Source organism: Natator depressus, chromosome 1, assembly GCF_965152275.1.
Source record: "Natator depressus isolate rNatDep1 chromosome 1, rNatDep2.hap1, whole genome shotgun sequence".
Classification (NCBI taxonomy): domain Eukaryota; kingdom Metazoa; phylum Chordata; order Testudines; family Cheloniidae; genus Natator; species Natator depressus.
In genome coordinates this window covers 259,160,979-259,182,227 of record NC_134234.1, presented here as the reverse complement: position 1 = coordinate 259,182,227, position 21,249 = coordinate 259,160,979, and the positions used below count along the sequence as shown (strand labels likewise).

The 21,249-nt window shown below is 46.7% G+C and overlaps 1 protein-coding gene and 1 non-coding gene across 3 annotated transcripts; one reads left to right on the top strand and one right to left on the bottom strand.

Annotated features, from left to right (window-relative positions):
* Window positions 1-476: 476 nt before the first annotated feature.
* Window positions 477-626, bottom strand: LOC141981130 (U12 minor spliceosomal RNA). Its single transcript, XR_012637675.1, has one exon. It is a non-coding gene; the product is annotated as a U12 minor spliceosomal RNA (small nuclear RNA).
* Window positions 627-917: 291 nt separating this feature from the next.
* On the top strand, window positions 918-21,151 carry POLDIP3 (DNA polymerase delta interacting protein 3). Of its 2 annotated transcripts, none has more exons than XM_074941744.1 (9): window positions 918-1,085; window positions 4,390-4,783; window positions 9,445-9,519; window positions 13,156-13,251; window positions 14,460-14,642; window positions 15,331-15,408; window positions 16,522-16,651; window positions 18,007-18,073; window positions 18,571-21,151. In XM_074941744.1, exons 1-9 carry the CDS (start codon window positions 979-981, stop codon window positions 18,743-18,745), a joined length of 1,305 nt encoding a protein of 434 aa, XP_074797845.1. In that variant the 5' UTR covers window positions 918-978; the 3' UTR covers window positions 18,746-21,151. The 2 variants fall into 2 exon arrangements, with proteins under 2 accessions (XP_074797845.1, XP_074797844.1); XM_074941743.1 differs by having other exon boundaries at window positions 919-1,085; window positions 9,442-9,519; window positions 18,571-21,150.
* The last annotated feature ends 98 nt before the right edge of the window (window positions 21,152-21,249 follow it).

Here is a 21,249-nt window from a genome sequence, read left to right as displayed (position 1 = left end):
AGATTTCATTATATTACGTTTCCCACTAATTCCTCTTGGTTTGAAGTTCAGTCCGTGGAGAAGGCAAATGGAACTGAAAAACTTTTAACTGGCAGGCAAAGATCTTCCCCTGCTTTGCTCATTGATCTGTTTCACGAGACTCACACAACACTGGCGTTCATGTATAAAACGGGACAGGGCCGTTCATGTATTTTTTTCTTTTTTGTGCTGCAAAATTTTGCCAGCGCAGCCCCGGCGGGGCTCCGTGCCCGGATACGAGGGAGCCGAGATAACGAGTTCGCTTCGTTGGCCCCCGAGCCGGAAAGCGCCCGGACCGGAGAACGAAACAGCTCTGTGCAGCGCCGTACCCGACCCTGCGCTCCGTCGCCGGGAACGGCGCCGCCGCACCGAACCAAGGCCGCTCCCTGCAGAGAGCAGCTTGCGCAGGCCGGACGCGCAGCTATTTTGCCTTTGCCACATCAGTAGGGGGGTGGGATCGGGCAGATCACGGCACCCGGGCATCTCGCTAAGTAGGCGAGTCACCCTGGGGGCGACCTGTGCCCGCGCAAAAATTCTTCTCACATTAGCAGTGAGGACCCGGGCGTCACCCCGGATCGTTATTTTCCTTACTCATAAGTTTAAGGCATACCGAAAAAGCGGAGCGGCCGGAGGGGGGAGCCGAGAGGGAAGCTTTGCCAGTCAGGGTGAGCAAGGTGGCAGTTCCACCCGGATCCAGGTCAAGTCAGACCGCGGTCTTACACCCTCCTGACGCTTCCACCCGTGTCTCTTTTCAGCGGGAGCGTTGTTTTCCGGGTATAAATCCGCCATGGTAACCGGCCCCCTGTATGCAAATGACGAGGCTTCGGCCGCACAGGATCGTGGGAACCGCGGGCCTTTCCTTCTCTCCCTTTTTTGCGGCGCGCGCGCCCGGGAGGGGTCGCGCGACGCACCGCCGTTGCCGCGCGGAGCGGGGAGGGGAAGCGGAAGCAGTTTAGTCTCATGTCCGGGCCTCGCTCGCTGCGTCTGGTCTCTGGGCCCCGCGACAAGATGGCGGACCTGTCCCTGGACGAGCTCATCCGGAAGCGCGGCGTGACTGTGAAGGGGAGGTGAGCGCGGCCGGGGGCCCGGGCCGCAGCGCGCCGGGGCGGGGACTCACCGGCGGGACCCCGAGCCCCACTATCGCCCCGGCCCCGGCCTGTTCCAGCAGCACCCGCCTCCTCCGACTTCTCATTGGCTGAGTCGCTCTCCCCTGGGACCCCTATCTTGATGCTAATTGGCTGGCCTTGCTGTCAGTCAGGGCCGGATCGGGGGATGGAGAATCGGGGCGGGGGGCAGCCTGGGGCCGTGCTGCGGGGGGAGGGCGGCAGCTTCTCCGCCGGCACCCCGGGGTACAGCACCCCTCCTCCCCCCCCCGCGTGCGGAACCGGCCTCTCCCGTCTGGGGCCGGCAGCCTGGCTGGGGCTGTGCCGTGGGGGCCACTGAGCCCCTAGCGCGGGGGGCTGCGCCCTCAGGCGAGAGGCGGAGGCTGCCACGGGGTGCTTTGGGGTGCCCTGCCCTCTCCCAGTGCCCACCTAGGCTCTCCTCCAGTTTCCTGCCTCCACCTGGGCAAGCCCCCTCCCTGTGAGGGCAAAGGGCTTTGCTTGGGGCTTTTATCCCCTGCTGATCCGCTGCTTTCCTCGTCTCTCAGCCTCCGCTACTTCGGCTTTGTCTACACTGGAGAACTGAACCAGGCTAAACATAAAGGGTTCAGCAAGTCCACACTAGCCCTGGCTTGCAGCTACACCAGCATACACTGCTTTACGTGTAGGACTTGACATTTACAGTGTTCTTGGGTACCCTGCCTGTCGTTCCCAGCACAGCTCCCAGAAGCAGTGTGACAGTAATGGAAGGACTAGTTTAACCATTTGGGCTAGTCTGCACCCACACTGGCAGGAGTTCAGGCTGAAATGATTCAGACTAAACCGATATTTAGATCTGAAAAATCGTAGTCTCTTTCGTATATTTGGTAGCACATATGCAAAACTATTCAGAGTACTTGTGGATGTGAAGTGTGTTATAAGGTAGTTAAGAGGTGAGAATGATTCTTAGCATAGCAAGTTTCAGAGTAGCAGCCGTGTTAGTCTGTATCCGCAAAAAGAAAAGGAGGACTTGTGGCACCTTAGAGACTAACAAATTTATTTGAGCATAACCTTTCGTGAGCTACAGCTCACTTCATCGGATGCATCCGATGAAGTGAGCTGTAGCTCACGAAAGGTTATGCTCAAATAAATTTGTTAGTCTCTAAGGTGCCACAAGTCCTCCTTTTCTTTTAGCATAGCAAATATATCTAGTATAGACAAGACCTATGTGCCCTCTCGATTCTCCTGCCCTATGTGCCCTCTCGATTCTCCTGCCCAGCTACCTTGTCCTCTGGCAACTTTTGACCTTCCTCTTTGCCTCAGACACTTGATGCCCCTCAAGACCCTGTCCATGATTCTCTTCTCTCTCTCTGTGCTCTGCCTAGGCAATCCAATCTACTTCCATGGTTTTAGTTTGGGGAGAGGTTAGATTTGAACATGTGCTAAGGTGGATGAGTTAAAGTCTACACTGTCTTGTCTAGCATCATCTTCTAAAACAGGTTAGCTTACACACATTGACTAGTGCAGTGTTTCTCAACCCGTGGGTTGGGTTGCAAGAAATTGGGCTCGCCTCCCTGCTCCAGGCACTACAACCTCTGGGGTCGCAATGCCACTCAGGTTTGGTCCAGCTGTCATGATGACAAGAGCCTCAATAAGCCAAATTTGAGTGAGTCACACTGTAACCCTATGAGCCAGGTCAGAACTCTACTCACAAATTTGGTTCAGTCAGGGGAGCGGGAGCAAACCTGAGCAGTGCTGCAACCCCGGAGGTAGCAATGCCTGGGGCGGAGAGCCAAGCCCAGCCAGCCCAACAGCACAGGAGCTGCCACTGTGCTGTGAGTACCAGGCAGGACCCAACCCCTCCCGGGCAGGATCTGACTGAAACCACCCCAGGACCTCAACCCCCAGAATATTTACTGGGTTGCGACAGGTCATAAACATTTACAGTTGGATCCTGAGCCCCAAAAGATTGAGAACTACTGGGATAGTATATTTTAACACACTTTTAAATCGTAATCTAGCCAAGGCCTTGGCTTTGTCCCTTCATTAATGCTTTCCCGCATGCTTGGAACAGTCTTATGCTGTTTATTACACTAAGCACTTCCTCTCCCTTTCAAAACCCTTCTTAACAGGAATCCTTACAACCTTCATTTGCTCAGCAGTAATCTGTCAACAGCATCCCTTACTTGAACATTTGTGCCTTGTCTATTTCTTGTTCATGGTGTCTGACGTAGATGGTAAACTCTCTGATCCAGCTAATATGCCTTACTTCGTATTTGGCAAGCAGAATAAATTTGTATTACTATGTAATGCTGTTCAATAATACAGCCTTGCAAGATTGTCATGAAAATTAAAAAGTCTAGGCATAAAATCTGCTTGCCCACTCAAACATTATGAAAGCGGCAACTCTTATTTTATTTGTCACAATCAAGCTGTTAAGTAGAAGTTGTAATAACAGGAACAGAGTTATATGGAGTGATGTGGTTACTGGTTTCTCCTGTATTAGGACATCATTCAATGACTACAGGAGTGATTCTCTACAGAAAAGTGACAATCATTATACCACCTCCTTTTTTTTTTAACCGTTGCTCTCTTGAAAACACTGATTTAACTTAATCCTCAGTACAGAGAATCCTAACTGATTTCAACAGCGTTAAGTAGATAGCAGTCTGTATAATTCTGCTCAGATGCTAATACTGGAATTGGGTGAATTGAAGTGAGAATGGCATAAGCCACTCACACATCCTAACATCTGAGGGTCATGCACTTCAAGAAAACGTAACTTGTGTCTGTCTGACAGGAATTCTTGAAAAGATATCAATACAGGTTAATCTTGTTTTCTTCCTACCAGGGCATATTGTGTTACAAAGAACATATTGAAGGACAAGCTGAATCCAAAAGCATGGAAAGCTGTTTCTGTCCTTTTGGTCCTTGCATGGTTCCCCCAAAATAGACAACCCTTGAAGTCATAAGGGCTTTGATGGGAGCTGCTGTATGCTCAGCCTTTATAGCTGCTTAAGTATGGACTTAGGAACCCGTTTTTAAAAATCTTGTCGTTTTGCCTTTTGCATTTCATATATATATATTTATATATATAGTTTATAAATCATCTTATAAAACACCTAGGATCTTTAGATTAAATAGATTATTGGAATATCACTCTGCTGCTGTTCTGTATATGCACTTGCATATACAAGGTTCTGTTTGGGAATACAGAATTTTGTTTACACCCGCAGAAATGCTTCCATTAATGTTATAACCCACTTTATCAGTCCGAAATTTCTTTTTCCAGACTGAACACCAGGCCAGTATTTGGAGGCATTCGATCTCGAATTGGGATCCAGCAAACTCTTCTAAGTAGACCAACGCCAACCATCAGCTTCCAACGGACATTTGATGCCCGGCAAAAGATTGGCCTCACTGATGCCCGACACAAACTGGGAGTTAAAGATGCTCGGGAGAAACTGCTTCAGAAAGACGCTCGGTTCAAAATCAAAGGGAAAGTGCAGGATGCCCGGGAAATGCTGAATTCCCGCAAGCAGCAGAGCGTGCCTGCTGAGAAGGTGACCAAAGTGATAGATGCCAGAGAGAAGATCAGCTTGAAAAGGAGCGCTCCTACTGCTGCAATTGTAAGTCCAGCCGTGGGGACAGTGACCCCGGCCATGAAGATCACCAAAACAATTCAGGTAGGTAGTCACTGCTATCCTATCACTTGATCCCCACCATCTGTGCTATGACAGGCCAGTTACAATGATAACGGTTGGATAGATGAATCCAAATGATTAGAGAGGAGGAGTGTGGGAACCATAGTGATGAATTTTAACCCAGACACTGAAATAGACTTGCCTGGTTTTATGATGTCTGTGGATTTTTGGTATTCAGAGTGTTTTCTGCAAAATATGAGCTTTCATGTAAGCAAAAGTGATTCTAGTCCTTCTAGTTGCCAATAAAACCTTCTACATGTGACTAAGGCTGTGTTCTGAGTCTTCAGACAGACTGAAGTAGTAGCACTGAGAGGTATGAAGCACCCCCATCTTGCCCAGAAAAAGTCTGAGGAAAATATAAGTATCGTCATTAACTCCTACACTGCTGATCATCATAGCAAAACACTCATCTGGACAGTGTGCTTGGATGGTCTGTTAATTGTATAGGACTGTCCGCAAGAATAAGATTACAGGTTAGAATATGCAGTTATTTGCATTTATAACAGATATCTACATTTTTGGTCTTCATTTCCCCTGTCTACTCTTCTATTCCAGCCCTTTTCCAGCACAAGCTGATGGTGACCTGTTTTAGCAGGAAAGTTCTCGTTTTCAGGAAGTGGCCTAGTTACTTGACAAATGATGAAACTAAGGTTTTGTCCCAGTTTCAATATAACCAACTGATTGGCTTGCCATCTTTCCTCTGCTCACTGAACTCTGACTTTACCCCCTTGCCATGGGAACAACCTTTCCCATCCACCCTCAGGCAGAGATGGATTAAGATTTATTGGGGCCCTGGGCACAAAGAACATTTGGGCCCCCCATGCTCCTCCCTGCTAAGGGGCTCTGCCTCATGGTCCTCCCTTTCCTCCCCAAGGCCCTGTAGCCTGGCTGGAAGCCAGGCTGCTGTGGGGAGTCCTGGCCCCCCTGCAGGTGAAGAGTCCAGGACACCCCACAGCTGCCCAGGCTCCCTGGGTGGCTCTTCATACAGCCTAGGGTGACCATACATCCCATTTTGGCTGGGACAGTCCCATTTTTAAGACCTGCCCTGGATGTCCTGAGGTTTTTTTTTTTTTTTTTTTTTGGCAAAACTGGGCATTTGTCCCATTTTTTCTTGCCAACTGATCATCAGTTGGCAAGAGTAAATGGGATAAATGGCCAGTTTTGCCAAAAAGGGACGGAGTGGTGGAGTGGCAGTGTTTGGGGGTGAGCAGCAGGGCCCGGGCCAACCCCGCACAGAGAGGCAGTGGGGAATATGCTCATTGGGCTTCGGCTCCCAGCCTGGCCAGCTGGCGGGGCCTCGGGAAAGAGGAGGAGCAGGGTGGCAGGATCCTGGGGGAAGAGGAAAAGCAGGGGGCAGGGCCAGAGTTCCGGTGCTCCTCCGGAGGCCCCCAAATTGGCCAGGGCTTCTGGGCACAGGCCCTCTGGGCCTGTGTGGTAATCGACCACTGCCTTAAGGCAACTTGAATCTCAGCTAACTCTGCTGGACCCCAGTGCCACCTGTCACCTACCAGGCTCCCCAATGAACTACATGTGCACTGAGTGCAGTGAGTAGACCCAGATATCACTGTAAAGGAAGAGAGGATGTTGGACAGCTAAAAGGAAAGGAGCTGGAGGAGAGCAGCAAACCACCCCACATGTACATAATAACTGGCACTTACAACCTGATCCTGACCCCTTCTGTCTGCTAAACTGTCATCCTCCCTAGGATGAGCACCACGGCTACCAAAACATTTTGCTGAATCTCTTACCTGATCACTCTTCTCAACTGCTTCCCATGACTACTAGGAAAAGCCATTTTCCCCTTGAATTTGGAGGACTGAATAAGACTCTTTTTGGAGCCCATTGATCTGGCTCTTTACTCAGCTACAGGTTTTGCTTCAGAGCATCCTAACATGCTGCTTCCTCAGAAAGACCAGTGAAATTGCATATTACCTCTGCAGAGTTCCTAGTCCTTGCCAGCCTGGGGAGTGAGAGACTGGACCAAAGAATAGAAGCTGGCTCTCTCACATGATAATGTGATGCATTAATTACAGTACAGTAAAGCTTCCCATAGTCTTTGATTATTCAGATAGTTGACACTTACAGCAATCATTAACAGTTAAGGTAAAGGAATGTGTACAGAGCTCTCAGCTGTGAGGCGTTAGACTCTTGCAGTGTATGCTATAAGATTTAAGTGGCTTCTGAAAACTTGGTCTACTTTAATGACTTTACTGATACTTTTGACTGACTCCTTTTGCCCTACAGAGCTATCTGGTATTCAGACTAAGGAGTAGTGCAGCGGTTCTCAAATTTCATTGCTCTGTGATCCCCTTATGACAACAAAATTACTACATGACCTTGGGGTGGGAGGGGTGGAGCGTGAGCCCTGCTGCCCCGTGTGTGTGGGGAGGAGGCGGGGGCGGGGGAGGAGCGCAGATTTCAGCTTTAGCCCTAGGTCCCAGCAAGTCTAATGTTGGCCCTGGTGACCCCATTAAAATGGGGTTGCAACCCACTTTGGGGTCCCGACCCACAATTTGAGAACCACTGGAATTTTGCATAGTAGAGTTAAAAACTGAACATAAAATCACATAACTAAAACCACAGAGGAAATCCTACATGTGGTCTAAGTTCTTCACAGGTTTTGCCAAAATTCCCAGCTGTTTGCAAATGCCCCTGCTCACAACCACAAACTAAACTGTCCTGGTCCCATCAGACAGACAGCCATGTTGCCTTGGGATGCAGTCTTGTCAGATCTCCGAAATGAATGGAAGATTGAGCTTGATCATTACCTGAATGAGAGGCCTTCAAGGAAACCTCAAGGTGCTGCAGGAAGTGGTGGTGGTGGTTTAGTAGGGAAGACATTCTCTCTGAATCTGAATCAGTGGCAGAGTATGGAGCTAGAGGGAGCTGTGCTGTGGGAGATGCTCCCTTCTAGAAATGCAAAACTGAGGCTCTGACGGGTTGTGATTATTAAAAGTCCCCATGCTTCTTTTGCAAGAGGAGTATTAGCCCCACTGTCCTGGACAAGTTATATACTGCTCTCAAGATGGCTGCTAAACTGTTAAGAGACCCAGTATTCCAGAAAAGGAACCTTCAGTTGTTATAGCAATAAAATAAAAACCAGCAGGATCTTATTAGAGGGGAAAAGGCAAAATGCCATATTTATTGTGAATACAGAAAGAATCATAGTAAGCAGTTAGTTATAGCTATAACATTCCATTCAATTTCATATTTATTCATACATTCATTCATATACACACACACAGGTTCTGCAAGGTTATTATCATAGTTACCAGCCTTAGAGTTGCTAGTGCCAAGCCACTGGCCAGGTGGCCTGGACATGAGGAGGGAGCAGGGCCTTGTCAGATGCACATCTGTTGCTCCTGGAAGTTGGTTTGCAGAATCAGACCCCAAAGTTCTCACTTTCTAGAGTCCATTTTTATAGGAATTTATTCCTGTGCCAGTCTATGGGAATTTCTTCATCATGCTGCTGCTGAATCAATCAGCAGATGGCACATTCCTGACGGCTCCGTGCTGCCAGATGTTATCTTGTTCTTCGGTTCTCCCATCCTTGAGGCTGTTGGGTGGATTCCAGTCTGCCCTTTGGGGGTCCTCTGGTTATTTCCACTTGACGCCTTCTTCCGCAGATCGACACTGGATTCTTAGGCTGGCACCTCCCTGATCATTCAGTTATTATCCACACCAAGCATCCATCCACATCCATCCTCTATCTCTATTTTAATCACAGTTGTTAACAAAGAGAGATAAATACAACAAAAGGGCGGGGAGTCTCTGTGTGCTGTTTCTGTTGTTACAAAGTATTGCTTTGAGAACAGACTCTGTCTTAGGATGTACTAACACAATTAGCAGCCAAAAACCAAGAGACCTTCCTCTCAATTGGTAATACCCTGGAATTTAAACTATGGGGAATCAAACTCATTTGTGATTTTAATTCAGAACTTCTTTAATATGATCCAACACAGTTATGGAATGGTGAAGTTGTAGACCCTGGGTTTATTCCAGTCTCACAGGGTAACTGGTCAGACTGCTGAAAGGACAAGGTTTACCATCTTGTGCAGCATTAGATTCAAGAAAAACTTCATACTAGAGCAGGGATAAGTTCATGCTTGATATAGAACAGCACTTTTGAATTACTTTGATCCTTAGCGTGTAGGCTTCTGGGCAATACCATAAAATGTGGTTATATGCACTGTTGCTCCCCACAGCACCAAAGAAGGGCAGTCGGCAGATCCTGTCACTTAGCTGTGTTTAATATTTGTATATGCACAAGTCTGATCTTAGCCTTGCAGGTTTTAAATTAATCTCCCACTAATCTTGAGCCAAAGCTCACATAATTGGCAGTTATAAATCCTCTACCTAGGCCTTAGCTCTTAATTCCTTTGTTGTTTTGGCCTGGTGTGTCATGCTGAACACCTCCTGCAGAAAAAAAAATTGATTCTGTATTATTCTGTTTCTTCCATGCTTCTAACTGAGGCTTTGTCTCTATGTCCTACCATGTCATGCCATGGTGTATATGAGAGCAGGGGTGTGAGTCTTCTTTAAATATTCTTGGAATGAACGAATGGCTGCCCTGTTTTGAGACTGGGAATGGCAGATTCTGGTGTTAATACTTTGACCGTTTCTTTCCTCTGATACCACAGCAGAAGGCTGCAGCCCCAGGACACTCTCATTCTGCAGGAATGAGGATCAATGTAGTGAACAACCACACACAGAGACAGGTGAGTTCCATTCACTGGTAGTACTGGTACTATCCATTTGTTATGTGTTTTCCCCAAGGATCAGTAAATGTGATGGGGGCACCTTTCATTTTCCTCTGGGTTCCAGTATCTTGGAAAGGGAGAAATTTGAAAGTTCTTTCACAGCTTGACTCTTGTGTGTTCTTGTGAGAAAGGTAGGATGAGGAGGGGCCTAATAGAGGGGGCTTTTTATATTTTAGCTATCGTACATGACACTTCTGAGAACACAGTGTGGTATTTCCAACCTTTGCCTTTCTGAGTTTTAAAGTTTCTTTGCAGAATCCTCTCCTGTGTCCCTTCCCTCCAGAATCTTGTCATAAAATCATTGGTAATATTGCACCAGATCATGCAGTCCATTTGTCCAACATCCAGCCTGCTAGGCTGGATCTGATTGTGATCTGTTTATAAGTGACCAGGTGCGTTATGTGGGGGGTTCACCTGTCTCAGAAGTTCTGAATACTGGTTCCTGATGAGGCAGGATGCTGGATTAGGTTGACCAGAGTTGTGATTTAGCCGGGTAGTTCCTGTGTTCATTAACTGAGCACACCTCCTCTGGAGGTCTGAGGGAGACATCTGGCACTCTGTGCTGTCCCTTTCTTTACCATATTTACATATGAAAGCTTTAGTGCCAGCCAGCCTTGTAACATTCTCATCACCTTTGATTTTTTTCTCTTTCTTCTTCTGTACCCAGGCTCTTGTTTCTTTTGGGGATTTCCTCTACAGTAGCTCTCAAATCTGTTTTTTTCCTCTTCATAGCTATGGTAAAACCTTTTCCATGTCTTGGTCATCTCTTGCCTTGATTAGTGTAATTACCTTCTCTCTGGCCTCCTTTCGTTTTACCTCTTAATTTACTCCCCACCCTCATCTTCCCAGAATGCCATTGCTTAGAACATTTCTTTCTTCCTTTCTTCCGGCAATGTTGCTGCACTCCGTGAATCCCTTCACCAGCTTTCTCTTTCTATCCATGTCAGATACAAGCCCCTTGTCCTCATCCTCAGTGTTCCTCACAACTCCATCCCTACCAACACTTCTGCTCTCATTTCATCCAACCATCCCTCTTTTTACATTGCTGCTGCATCTCTTGCCTTCATGTTTTCTTCATTACTGCATCTTATGCTTGGAACAGCCTCCCATTTCCTGTGTCCCAACCAGAACCTGGGTCCTCTTTAAATCCCTTCTTTTGCAGATCCTTTCTTCACTGATCTCCACACTTTGTGAACTGTTTCCTTGAGTATAGAATCATAGAACTGCAAGGGACCTCGAGAGGTTATCTAGTCCAGTCCCCTGCACTCGTGGCAGGATGAAGTATTATCTAGATAATTTCTGACAGGTGTTTGTCTAACCTGCTCTTAAAAATCTCCAGTGATGGAGATTCCAAAACCTCCCTAGGCAATTTATTCCAGTGCTTAACCACCCTGACAGGATGTTTTTCCTAATGTCCAACCTAAACCTCCCTTGCTGCAATTTAAGCCCATTGCTGTTTCTCCTATCCTCAGAGGTTAAGAAGAACAATTTTTCTTCCTCCTCCTTGTAACAACATTTTACGTACTTGAAAACTGTTATCATGTCTCCTCTCAGTCTTCTCTTTTCCAGACTAAACAAACCCAGTTTTTTCAATCTTCCCTCATAGGTCATGTTTTCTAGACCTTTAATCATTTTTGTCACTCTTTGGACTCTCTCCAATTTGTCCACATCCTTCCTAAAATGTGGCGCCCAGAACTGGACGCAGTACTCCAGTTGAGCAATACTCCAGTTGAGGCCTAATCAGCACGGAGTAGAGTAGAAGAATTACTTCTTGTGTCTTGCTTACAACACTCCTGCTAATACATCCCAGAATGATGTTTGCTTTTTTTTGCAACAGTGTTACACTGTTGACTCATAATTAGCTTGTGATCCACTGTGACCCCCAGATCCCTTTCCACAGTACTCCTTCCTAGGCAGTCATTTCCCATTTTGTATGTGTGCAACTTATTGTTCCTTTCTAAATGGAGTACTTTGCATTTGTCCTTATTGAATTTCATCCTGTGTACTTCAGACCGTTTCTCCAGTTTGTCCATATTTTGAATTTTAATCCTATCCTCCAAAGCACTTGCAACCCGTCCCAGCTTGGTATCGTCTGCAAACTTTATAAGTGTACTCTCTATGCCATTATCTAAATCCTTGATGAAGATATTGAACAGAACCGGACCCAGAACTGATCCCTGCGGGACCCTACTTGTTATGCCCTTCCAGCATGACTGTGAACCACTCATAACTACTCTCTGGGAACGGTTTTCCAACCAGTTTTGCACGAACCTTATAATAGCTCCATCTAGGTTGCATTTTCCTAGTTTGTTTATGAGAAGGTCATGCGAGACAGTATCAAAAGCTTTACTAAAGTCAAGATATACACCTCTACCCCGATATAACGCGATCCTCGGGAGCCAAAAAACCTTACCGTCTTATAGATGAGACTGAATTAAACCGGAGTAAGTAGAGGAACCGCTCCCCACCCCAGCTCACCTCTGCTCCACCTCCTCCCCTGAGCGCGCCACCGCCGCTCCGCCTCTCCCCCCCTTCCTCCCTTCCAGGCTTGCCGCGCCAATCAGCTGATTGGAGCGGCAAGCCTAGGAGGGAGGAGAAGCGGAGCTGTGGCACGCTCATGGGAGGAGGTGAAGGCGGGGGAGGGGGTGGGCCGTAGCAAGTGGGTGGGGGCGGCGGCGCAGAGGAACCGCTTGCAGTAACACGAATTCGGATATAACGAGGTAAAGCAGCGCCACTCCCCGGAGTGCTGCTGTACCGCGTTCTATCCGAATTCGCGTTCTATTGGACCACATTATATCGGGGTAGAGGCGTACCATATAGCTACCGTATATCTTTGTGTTTGAGTTGAATTATAGGTTATTTAGGCAGGTATCTTGGCTTTGTGTTTTGGAAACAGCCATATACATTTATGCTTCCCCTCAAAAACAATATTGGCTACAATGTAATGAAAGTATTTGTTTTGGAGTTCTCCGCAGTGTTGAGGGTAGGGATTCAAAGCATCTAACAAATTTTGGAAATGAATTGATCATTCAGCAACAAAGTATGTCCATCTCCTCAGCACAGTGTTTTCTGGGACCGGACAGGCATCTAGTGTGTTGAAAAATACAGTTTATTCAAAAGGAATTTTGGACTCACATGCATTTGTCAGCCATCTGCTTACCAAAAAGTCATGTACATATGCTTTAGGCTGCTAGCTGGCAGGATGCTAAGGAACAGCAGGCACTAAATTTTCACTCTGTTAATGTTGTCCATGAGTCCACATAACGTCTAGAGATTCAGAAATATGTATGTAGCTGCAGTATTTCTGCAGAACTCTCTGTGTCGTGGCATCCCTGAGGAAAAGGTCACAGTGCGAGGGCGTTCTTGTGTACACTTGCTTTTTTAATCAGATTTGTCCAACCTCAGCTCTTTGTCACTGAGTTGTGAGGGCAGGAGCAAGGCACAGAGAGGGGCTGTTGCCACCATCCCTCTGACAGTGAGCAGGTCTGTTCCTGAGAAGGCTGGAGTTGGGGAGAGGAAGGTGATGGGACTGGTGTCATCTCAAGTAAAACTACGCCATTGTGAGACTTCTGTTTGCTTGCTGTTTGTCTTTAGGGCCTGTATGATATGGAAGATGATGATGAAAGCATATCTCCCCTTCCTAGCAAACAGATGAAAATCACCACCACAAACAGCTTCCTGCACAACGCGGTAAGGGAGTGCCTCAACAGTCCCCAGCACACCATGCTCACCTTGGGTGGACATGCAGGCTGCAGCTTTACAGGGTTTATGTTCTTTTGAAGTATGTAAAAGATCCCCTTGGAAAGTGTTTGCCCTCAGCCCCTCCCCTCCCGTCATGCCTGTGCTTCCAGCTTTATCTTGCAGGTCAAAGGAATCCCCTTTTGGGCTCCATACAGTTTTACAAGCCTTTTGCAGCCAGAATGACTGCTTACCGTCACTGGCAGGAGATTCCTGCATGTTGGCTTTTGGCTGTCTTCCCCTTGTGGGGAATAGTTCCTTGAACCTGGCTCATCATTGCCTGAGCATGCGAGTAGTGGAAACTTGCTGGTCCCACTGATCCAAGACTGGACAACTAGAGAAAGAGATCCTCTTGCATTGCAAAAGTGCAGATGGCTGCCTATCAGCAGGCACCAACCATCTTGGGGAGGGTGGAAAAGAAGGCAAATAGATGTGGCTGTCCTGGCGCGCACAACCTGGTTTGGTCCATCTAAGTCAGTGCTGAATCAATGCCACTGAACTCCTGGAGTTGCCAGCATCTGACTAAGATTTAAAACTGAGCTCCTGACCACTTGTGGTCATTAAAAATTTCTGGACTTTTTTTGCAAGAGTAGAGATGTTAGTTCCAATACACTGATCACATTCCAACCATGATCATTATATTCTGCAGACCTAAAACTCCCCAAGCAGCCCCCAACTGGAGATGTTATTCTTCACATCTCTTCCTGTGATACTAGGTTAGTGTTTCTAAAGAAGATTGGCCACTGCATTGGCCACTATCTATCCCATAGATAGTTAAATCATAATGGATGAGTGATCTCTGCAGGCAGTTTGTAAAGTGCTTTGGGATCTTCAGGATGAATGATGTAAAATGAAAATCCTTCTTAACCGAGCTTTACTACTGCAATGTGAAAACAAGTACCTTTTAACAGTGCTTGTCTGCAAGGAGCGGTGACGACTGTCTTTAGGGCTAAATGCACCCTGAGTCCGTTAGCTGACTTCCCCAGCCAGGGGTGGAGCTGCTGAAAGTCTCCAGTAGCTCATAAAGTCATCGGACTGGGAGGGTGTGACAGCACCTCAGTGTGTGTTGGTAACTCTCCTTGGCCATTGTAGCTTGAAAAGGGGTTTCTGCTTGAGAATGTTACATCTTTCAAGGATGCTGTTATTCACCCTTTGTTTAGGCTGGGCTGAGTGGCAATAAGTTCTCTCTTTCCAAGACCGTCCCCCTCACCAAAGTGGTTCAGAATGACTCCTATACAGCCCCCACAGCACCTCTCTCCCCCATTCGGACAAAGGCCCTGACAAATGTGTCCCGGACCTTGGTGACCAAGGAGGAACCACCAAAAGAACCAGCACCTGTTGAGGTGAGTACAAGAAAAGGGGTCTGCCTTCTAGTGGAGAACCTCCACACCTCTAAAATCTGTCTAGATGAACTGGATGGAGAGTTTGCCTCCACATCTCCCTCCCACACCGTCAACGTAGGATTTGTTACTTAGAGGGTCAAGCCAATCTGGAATCTAGAACCCACTTCCAGGCATTTTAAAGCTGAATCTGTCTATGAATCCTCATTTACTGCTAAACAGTAAGAAGAGGGAACGTGTGGGCTTCCCATCTTGATGCTTTTGTTGAATTTTCTGTCCCCCAAAAGTCCTAGCACAATCCTTGTTACTAGGATAAAAGTTAAGAAATGGGTGGTTACTTGGACACCAATGATGACTTGAGGGACCAATGGGATTTAAGGTTTAACTGACTGATTGTTTACATGTGCAGGGCTAAACTAATTGTCACACTTGGGGTTGGGATGGAAAAATTACTTCAGAGACCTATCAGCAGGAAAGATGGGCTTTATCTGTAAAGATCAGTTGGGCTGGGTTTGAGGGAGCTTAGTACCCTCTTAGCTTCTCAGCATTGTTTTCCCTCTCCCTTCTTCCATTTGCCTTCCCTAGGGCCCTATTTGCTTCAGTTTATTCATGCTTTCTCTGCCGTGATGTCTTCTCTGCTAGGTTTTGCTCTGTCCTTCTGCATATGATATGCTCTTCTTTGTGTTGGCAGCCGGTGTTCAGCCCTTTGGAAGGTACAAAGATGACTGTGAACAATCTGCACCCCCGAGTCACAGAGGAAGACATTGTTGTGAGTGCCATTTATTGCTGGGCTCTGTGTGGCTAGAATTTCCCCCATGTCCCTCTCCATAGGTTTGATTGCACTAGCCACATTTTGTGTTGGGGTAGGGGTTGGCATTTGTTTTTTTGGAAGAGTTCTGAGGGTTCCCTACCTTCCACTTCTTAACCTTTATGCTGAAGAAAAATCCCTTTTAGGGTGCATTGAGACCATATCTGATTGGCTGGAGAAGTTGATATCAAGGGATACATGACATTGTTCTTACCCTTCTACTGCCTACCCTCCACACCCAAAACCTCCACAGCATTTGTACATAGTAAGTCTCCCTTGTGCTCCCAGTCCCTGAGCACTAAACATAGGCCCCCTCCTGGCCCCCCGGCTGGTTAAAATTTTAATTCATGTTCTTTTCAGAAAAGAAAAATAAGGAAATCCTTTTAATCCCACTTTGGAAAAACCTTCCTCTCTCCTTCAGTTAGACAGAGAGGGGTTACCGGGTTTAACTCCAGTTATTTCCTGTGCTATTAATTCTTGTGCTATGAGTGAAGTAGCCTTGAACTCTTCATCCTGCAGTAGTGTTATTACAGGTTGCACAATAGGTTGATTACTATCAGACACCAAGTACTTATACCAGTGGTGGGCAACCTGCAGCCCATCAGGATAATCTGATTATGGGCCGTGAGACATTTTGCTGACATTGACCGTCCACAGGCATAGCCCCCCGCAGCTCCCAGTGGCCGGGTTTCCCGTTCCCGAACAATGGGAGCTGCGGGAAGCAGTGGCCAGCATGTCCCGGTGACCCCCGCACCGCTTCCTGCAGCTCCCATTGGCTAGGAACGGTGAACTTGCGGAGGGCCATGCCTGTGGACAGTCAACATCAGCAAAATGTTTCGCGGCCCGAAATTAGATTACCCTGATAGGCTGCAGGTTGCCCACTACTGACTTATACCAGGTAGGTACCTCTAGACTGCTAGCTGTTTCACTCCCAGAGTCTTGAACTACTCAACTGTGGATGTGGGGGCCCTCTTTCTGAGTTTAGCCCACCCATGATAAGACTGTCAGATCAAAGCAGTAATTCTAATGTGTCACTGACAGCAACCATAGCCATGACTTGCTGTCTGTCCTCAGGAGCTGTTCTGTGTGTGTGGCGCTCTAAAGCGAGCCCGTCTTGTGCACCCTGGAGTGGCTGAGGTGGTCTTTGTGAAGAAGGAAGATGCCATCACCGCATATAAGAAATACAACAACAGATGCTTAGATGGTAAGTTTGAGGCTGGAGTTCAAGGTGGAGTGCATGAATCAATCAAAGGTTTTCCAGCTCAGTGCAGATTTCAGAAGGTAATTCAGAGTCTTCTTGTGCTGCTCAAGGAGTGTGTGTGTCAGGGAATGCTACTGATAGCTGGACAAAGGGGGTTGGGGTTCAGAGCTACAGGTTTTATGTAGGTAGTTGAGTATCTCCACTGTCCATCAGTGTTGTTTTCAAAATCGATTTCTCTAGGGGAGAGGTCTAGCTCAAAGGTAGTACAAGAAAGGGACCGAGAGATTTTTTTTTTTCTTTTGGACCATATGAACTGGAACCATAAACTCACTGAACCTTAAATCTCACCAAATGAGGGTCAGTCCATCCTCAGCATCATATCCACTCGTTATACTCCACACCTGAACATAGCCATTGTATGAACAACATACCCTCATATTTCAATGTCTGTACTTTGACCCATTAACCTTTTACCTCCAATCAGGGATATTGCAGATTATGTATTCCTTACCCCATCCTATCTTAAACTGAACTTCACACCCCTTGATAATCCCCCTTGCTAATCTGTATGTAATTCCCTGATAACCAGAAACTTCTACGCTTAAACTCTGTACCGTTCACCTTTTTTTTAAAAACATCATCTTAATAAAAATTTTAAATCTGGCGTCCGCTGAAGTTACGAACACAAAATTATCCCCACCAGATAAAACTATTGGTGCATCTAAGCCAGTATGCTGTCTCCAACCCCAGCCAATGCTGGACACTTCACAGGAAGGCATGGTGTCCCTGCTTGTGCAGTATAACGAACCTGTTTTTTGCAAAGGCCTCAAGGCACATCCAAAGCATTTCTGAAATCAGGGATATGCAAAAATGAATATCAGTCTCTGTATGGATTTTGAATAGTATAGTGATTCAGCTAATACAATTTACCTATATATAATTGTAGATGAAAATTTGTTGCTGACTCTAGATGGTTTTTAACTTGCTCTTTGCCCTTGAGCTTGAGGATTGATGGCTCTTGTAACTTTATCCTAGCGAGCAAAGTCATGTAAGATGCAAGCAGCTCAGAACCAGAGATTCTCCTGCATCTTTGCTAAACCATTGCAGCCTACTCTGTAATTGCTCAGCCAGCTGTTATCTTGGTGCTAAAGTGTTGTAATTGCATTAAGCTCTTATGGTAGCTCTGCTGCTGCTTGCAAGTGCTCTGACTTTGCCATGACTTGAGTGAAGCTACGGTCTCTAATGGCTCCCCACAATTCCCCAATGTGTGGGGCTGCGTCTGCTCACCTCTGTCTGCACGCCAATCTAATGCTTCTGGGGTCTATGGGGATATGAAATTTGGCTTTGGATTTTTTTAGGGCAGCCAATGAAGTGCAACCTTCACATGAACGGGAATGTCATCACATCAGATCAGCCAATCTTGCTGTAAGTGCTCAGGGTGGAAGAGCCAAAAGAATTTGCAGGTTCTGTTTTGGGGAGGACTTTTTGAGGTGAGGTGCAGAAGAAAAATTTTTCCATGGTAAATTCTTCTCACAAGACAATCCTCTGTATCCCTCTCTCACCTACACCCCTTCAGCTGCATCTAGCCCTGGGTTGCAGTGCTACCTTTCCACTCAAGGAAAACAAGATGAGACTCCTTCCAGAGCCCATCAGTGCTAGCCTGACTGACTGCAGGATTGCTCCTGAGCAATGCAATGCGTTTCCTTCGCATGCACCTGAGTTGAGTGTGCTGTAGTCTGTTTCCATAGGATCCCTAGCCCCTGCTGGCTCAGGAATGAGAGGCTGGGACAAGGAATCCCTGCATGGCCAAAAGCATATCTTAAGCCACGTACCCAATGTCATGGAGGGGGAACAGTAGCCTCTGAGCCTGCCCTAGACTTATGGTGTGATGTTAACTATTGCGTCTGTTTTTCATCATGCAGTCGATTAAGCGACACCCCCTCTGTGAAAAAGGAAGTAGAACCGCGGCGGTCGAGTGCAGGTGCCTCCTCAAATCCGCCAGCTGAGGTGGACCCTGACACCATTTTGAAGGCGCTCTTCAAATCCTCGGCGGCCTCTGTGTCTGTGCAGCCCACAGAATTCAAAATCAAACTCTGAGAAGAGTGGAGGCGAGCAGTGGACTGGAAAACTTGCTGAAGGCGTGAAATGGGGAGAATCGCGTGGGAGCGCAGGTGTTACTGTGTTTGCCCACCTTGTGCTTTTTTGTTTTCTATGATCGCTGCCTTCCTGTACAGTAGTGTTCCCTCTCGTGTGTGTATTTTCTGTTTTCATAGTTGGAGTTTTCTTCCACATTTTTCCAAGAGAATAACCTCCCCCTTCTGCCAGTGAGATATATTACCAAGCATAGACCCATGTAACTCCCTCGTTTGCTCCACGCCCCCTTGTGGCCAGCTATTAAAAGTGCAACAAGAGATTTTGAGGGAAGGGGAATGATAAACAGCACCTCTTGTCCTCAAGCTAACAACCTCTGACTGAACGGTGAAGCCCCTCTGTTATTGTCGCTTGATACCAGATTTAATTTTTAAAGCTGCTGCATTTGGGGTGGAGCCAGGTGTGATGCTCGGAAGCAAGTGGCGTTTTGACAGTTTTATCTCATGTGCACCTGGTAGGATACAACTTCTGCCTGGCTGTTAGATGCTTTGCTGATCAGCAGCTGTGACACTTGGAAGCACTGAGAAGAATCTGAGTCCCCTGCTTATCAGCCGATGGAAGAGTTTTGGCTGGGGGGAGGATATATGCACAGGTGCAGACATACAGCATCTTATCTGCTGTCACAGTTAAGCCTCTGCTATTGTCCTGGTGAAGTTCAGTTTTCAGTAATGCAGAGAGGGGGAGAAAATAGCTCAGGCTTCTGTGTAATGTGAATATATCAGCTCCTTAGGGTACCCCAAGGTGATCTGCCCTTTCTTCCCTCTTTCTGGACTGACTTCGTATGAGAGCAGGGACTTGGACCAGAAACACAAGAAATCAAGTGTTTCCCTTCCCCTTAGGTTGAATCATATCACGTTCTCCCAACCCCTGCTGTCAATATAGGGACATGAGTTTTTTATTGCGTGAGGTGGGGACTGGGAAGTTCCTCTATCATCCCCATTCCAATTTTATGGAGAGGAGTGGGCTGGGGAGTAAGTTATGTACTAATATGTAGGAAGTAATCCTCTTGTCCACCTGCTCTCAAGGAGTATCAATTGTAAAAGGGCTCCATGTGAGCTATGCTTGGCTGCTTTGCAGAACAGCTGCTCGTGTACATGGGCTGGAAGGATGGTGGAAGCATTTCATGGCCTCAGAGGGATGGGTGTTGGGAAACCAGTGTAAGGGATACAGCAGAGAGGGGAGCATGGAAACCAAGCAAGCCCCAGGTCGAGCCACAAGAATGTACCTTCCAAGCAGGGACTGTTTGTCTGTGATGAGCCATTGGCCACTAGGTGGCGCTTGCTGTGTTCCCTTTGTTAGCATAGCATTAACCCAGTGAAAACTGGGAAGTCCAGGTAGCTCTAATTGTATTAGTTTCAATTGTATTATGAGAAAAGAGGGAAGTGAAAACCACCCCAAAATCTGGCTGAAGTTTGAACTTAATCCTTCCAGCTATGAAACTAACCAATTCTGTTCAGCCCTGCCGACATTCCTTAGTGAACTCTGTCCAGTACCATTGTAGATTGAGACTCCATTTCTTGGTGGACCCTGTGTTTCTTTTGCACTCTTGTTTTGTGCAAACTCTTTGTTCTGTCTGGCGGGTACAAACCATTCCTCTCTCATGCCATATTGCTCGTAGCCATGGAAAGAACTGAGGACTCAACAGAACTTGCTTTTCTGTAGTAATTGTATCTGAAGAATAACTGCAGTTATCGGGGATTCTTCTTGTGAACTGCAGGTGTGTGGGGGAAGGGTTTAAGACTGCAATTGTTCCTCTTTTAGATCACCCATCAGACATCTGTGTTTTAATAAAAGGGGGTGGGAGAAGGGAGTGTTAGGGATTGGAGAAGACTATGTATTATCTGTTTCAGAATAAATGTTTGTTATACAGAGATTGGATTCTAAACTTCTTAAGACACTGGGAAGTTGACAGAGACCAGGTCAGCTGAACTTTGAATCACGCCTGCTGCTTCAGTGGTAGAAAGAACTTGGGAAGTCTCAAATTAGTAGTGTTGGTTCAGTGATGAATGCCATACATAGTTAAGCACAAGGTGGAGCTCAGCTGAGGCAATTGGTACTAATATGACAACGCCTTACAGCTTTGGTGCTGAAGTTCAGCCCAGCTCACTATGTCATCAGAATTATTACCAGCTGATAGCTGGCTGCTGTCCTATGATGTGAAATGAGATCGGTAGTCTTGGTGTAGTTTTTAGTAGATAGGTATCACACTACCAAAATGACAGGTTTCAGAGTAGCAGTCGTATTAGTCTGTATCCGTAAAAAGAACAGGAGTACTTGTGGCATGTTAGAGACTAACCAATTTATTAGAGCATAAGCTTTTGTGAGCTACAGCTCACTTCATCGGATACATACAGTGGAAAATATAGTGGGGAGATTTTATATACACAGAGAACATGAAACAATGGGTGTTACCATACAGACTGTAACAAGAGTGATCAAGAAAGGTGAGC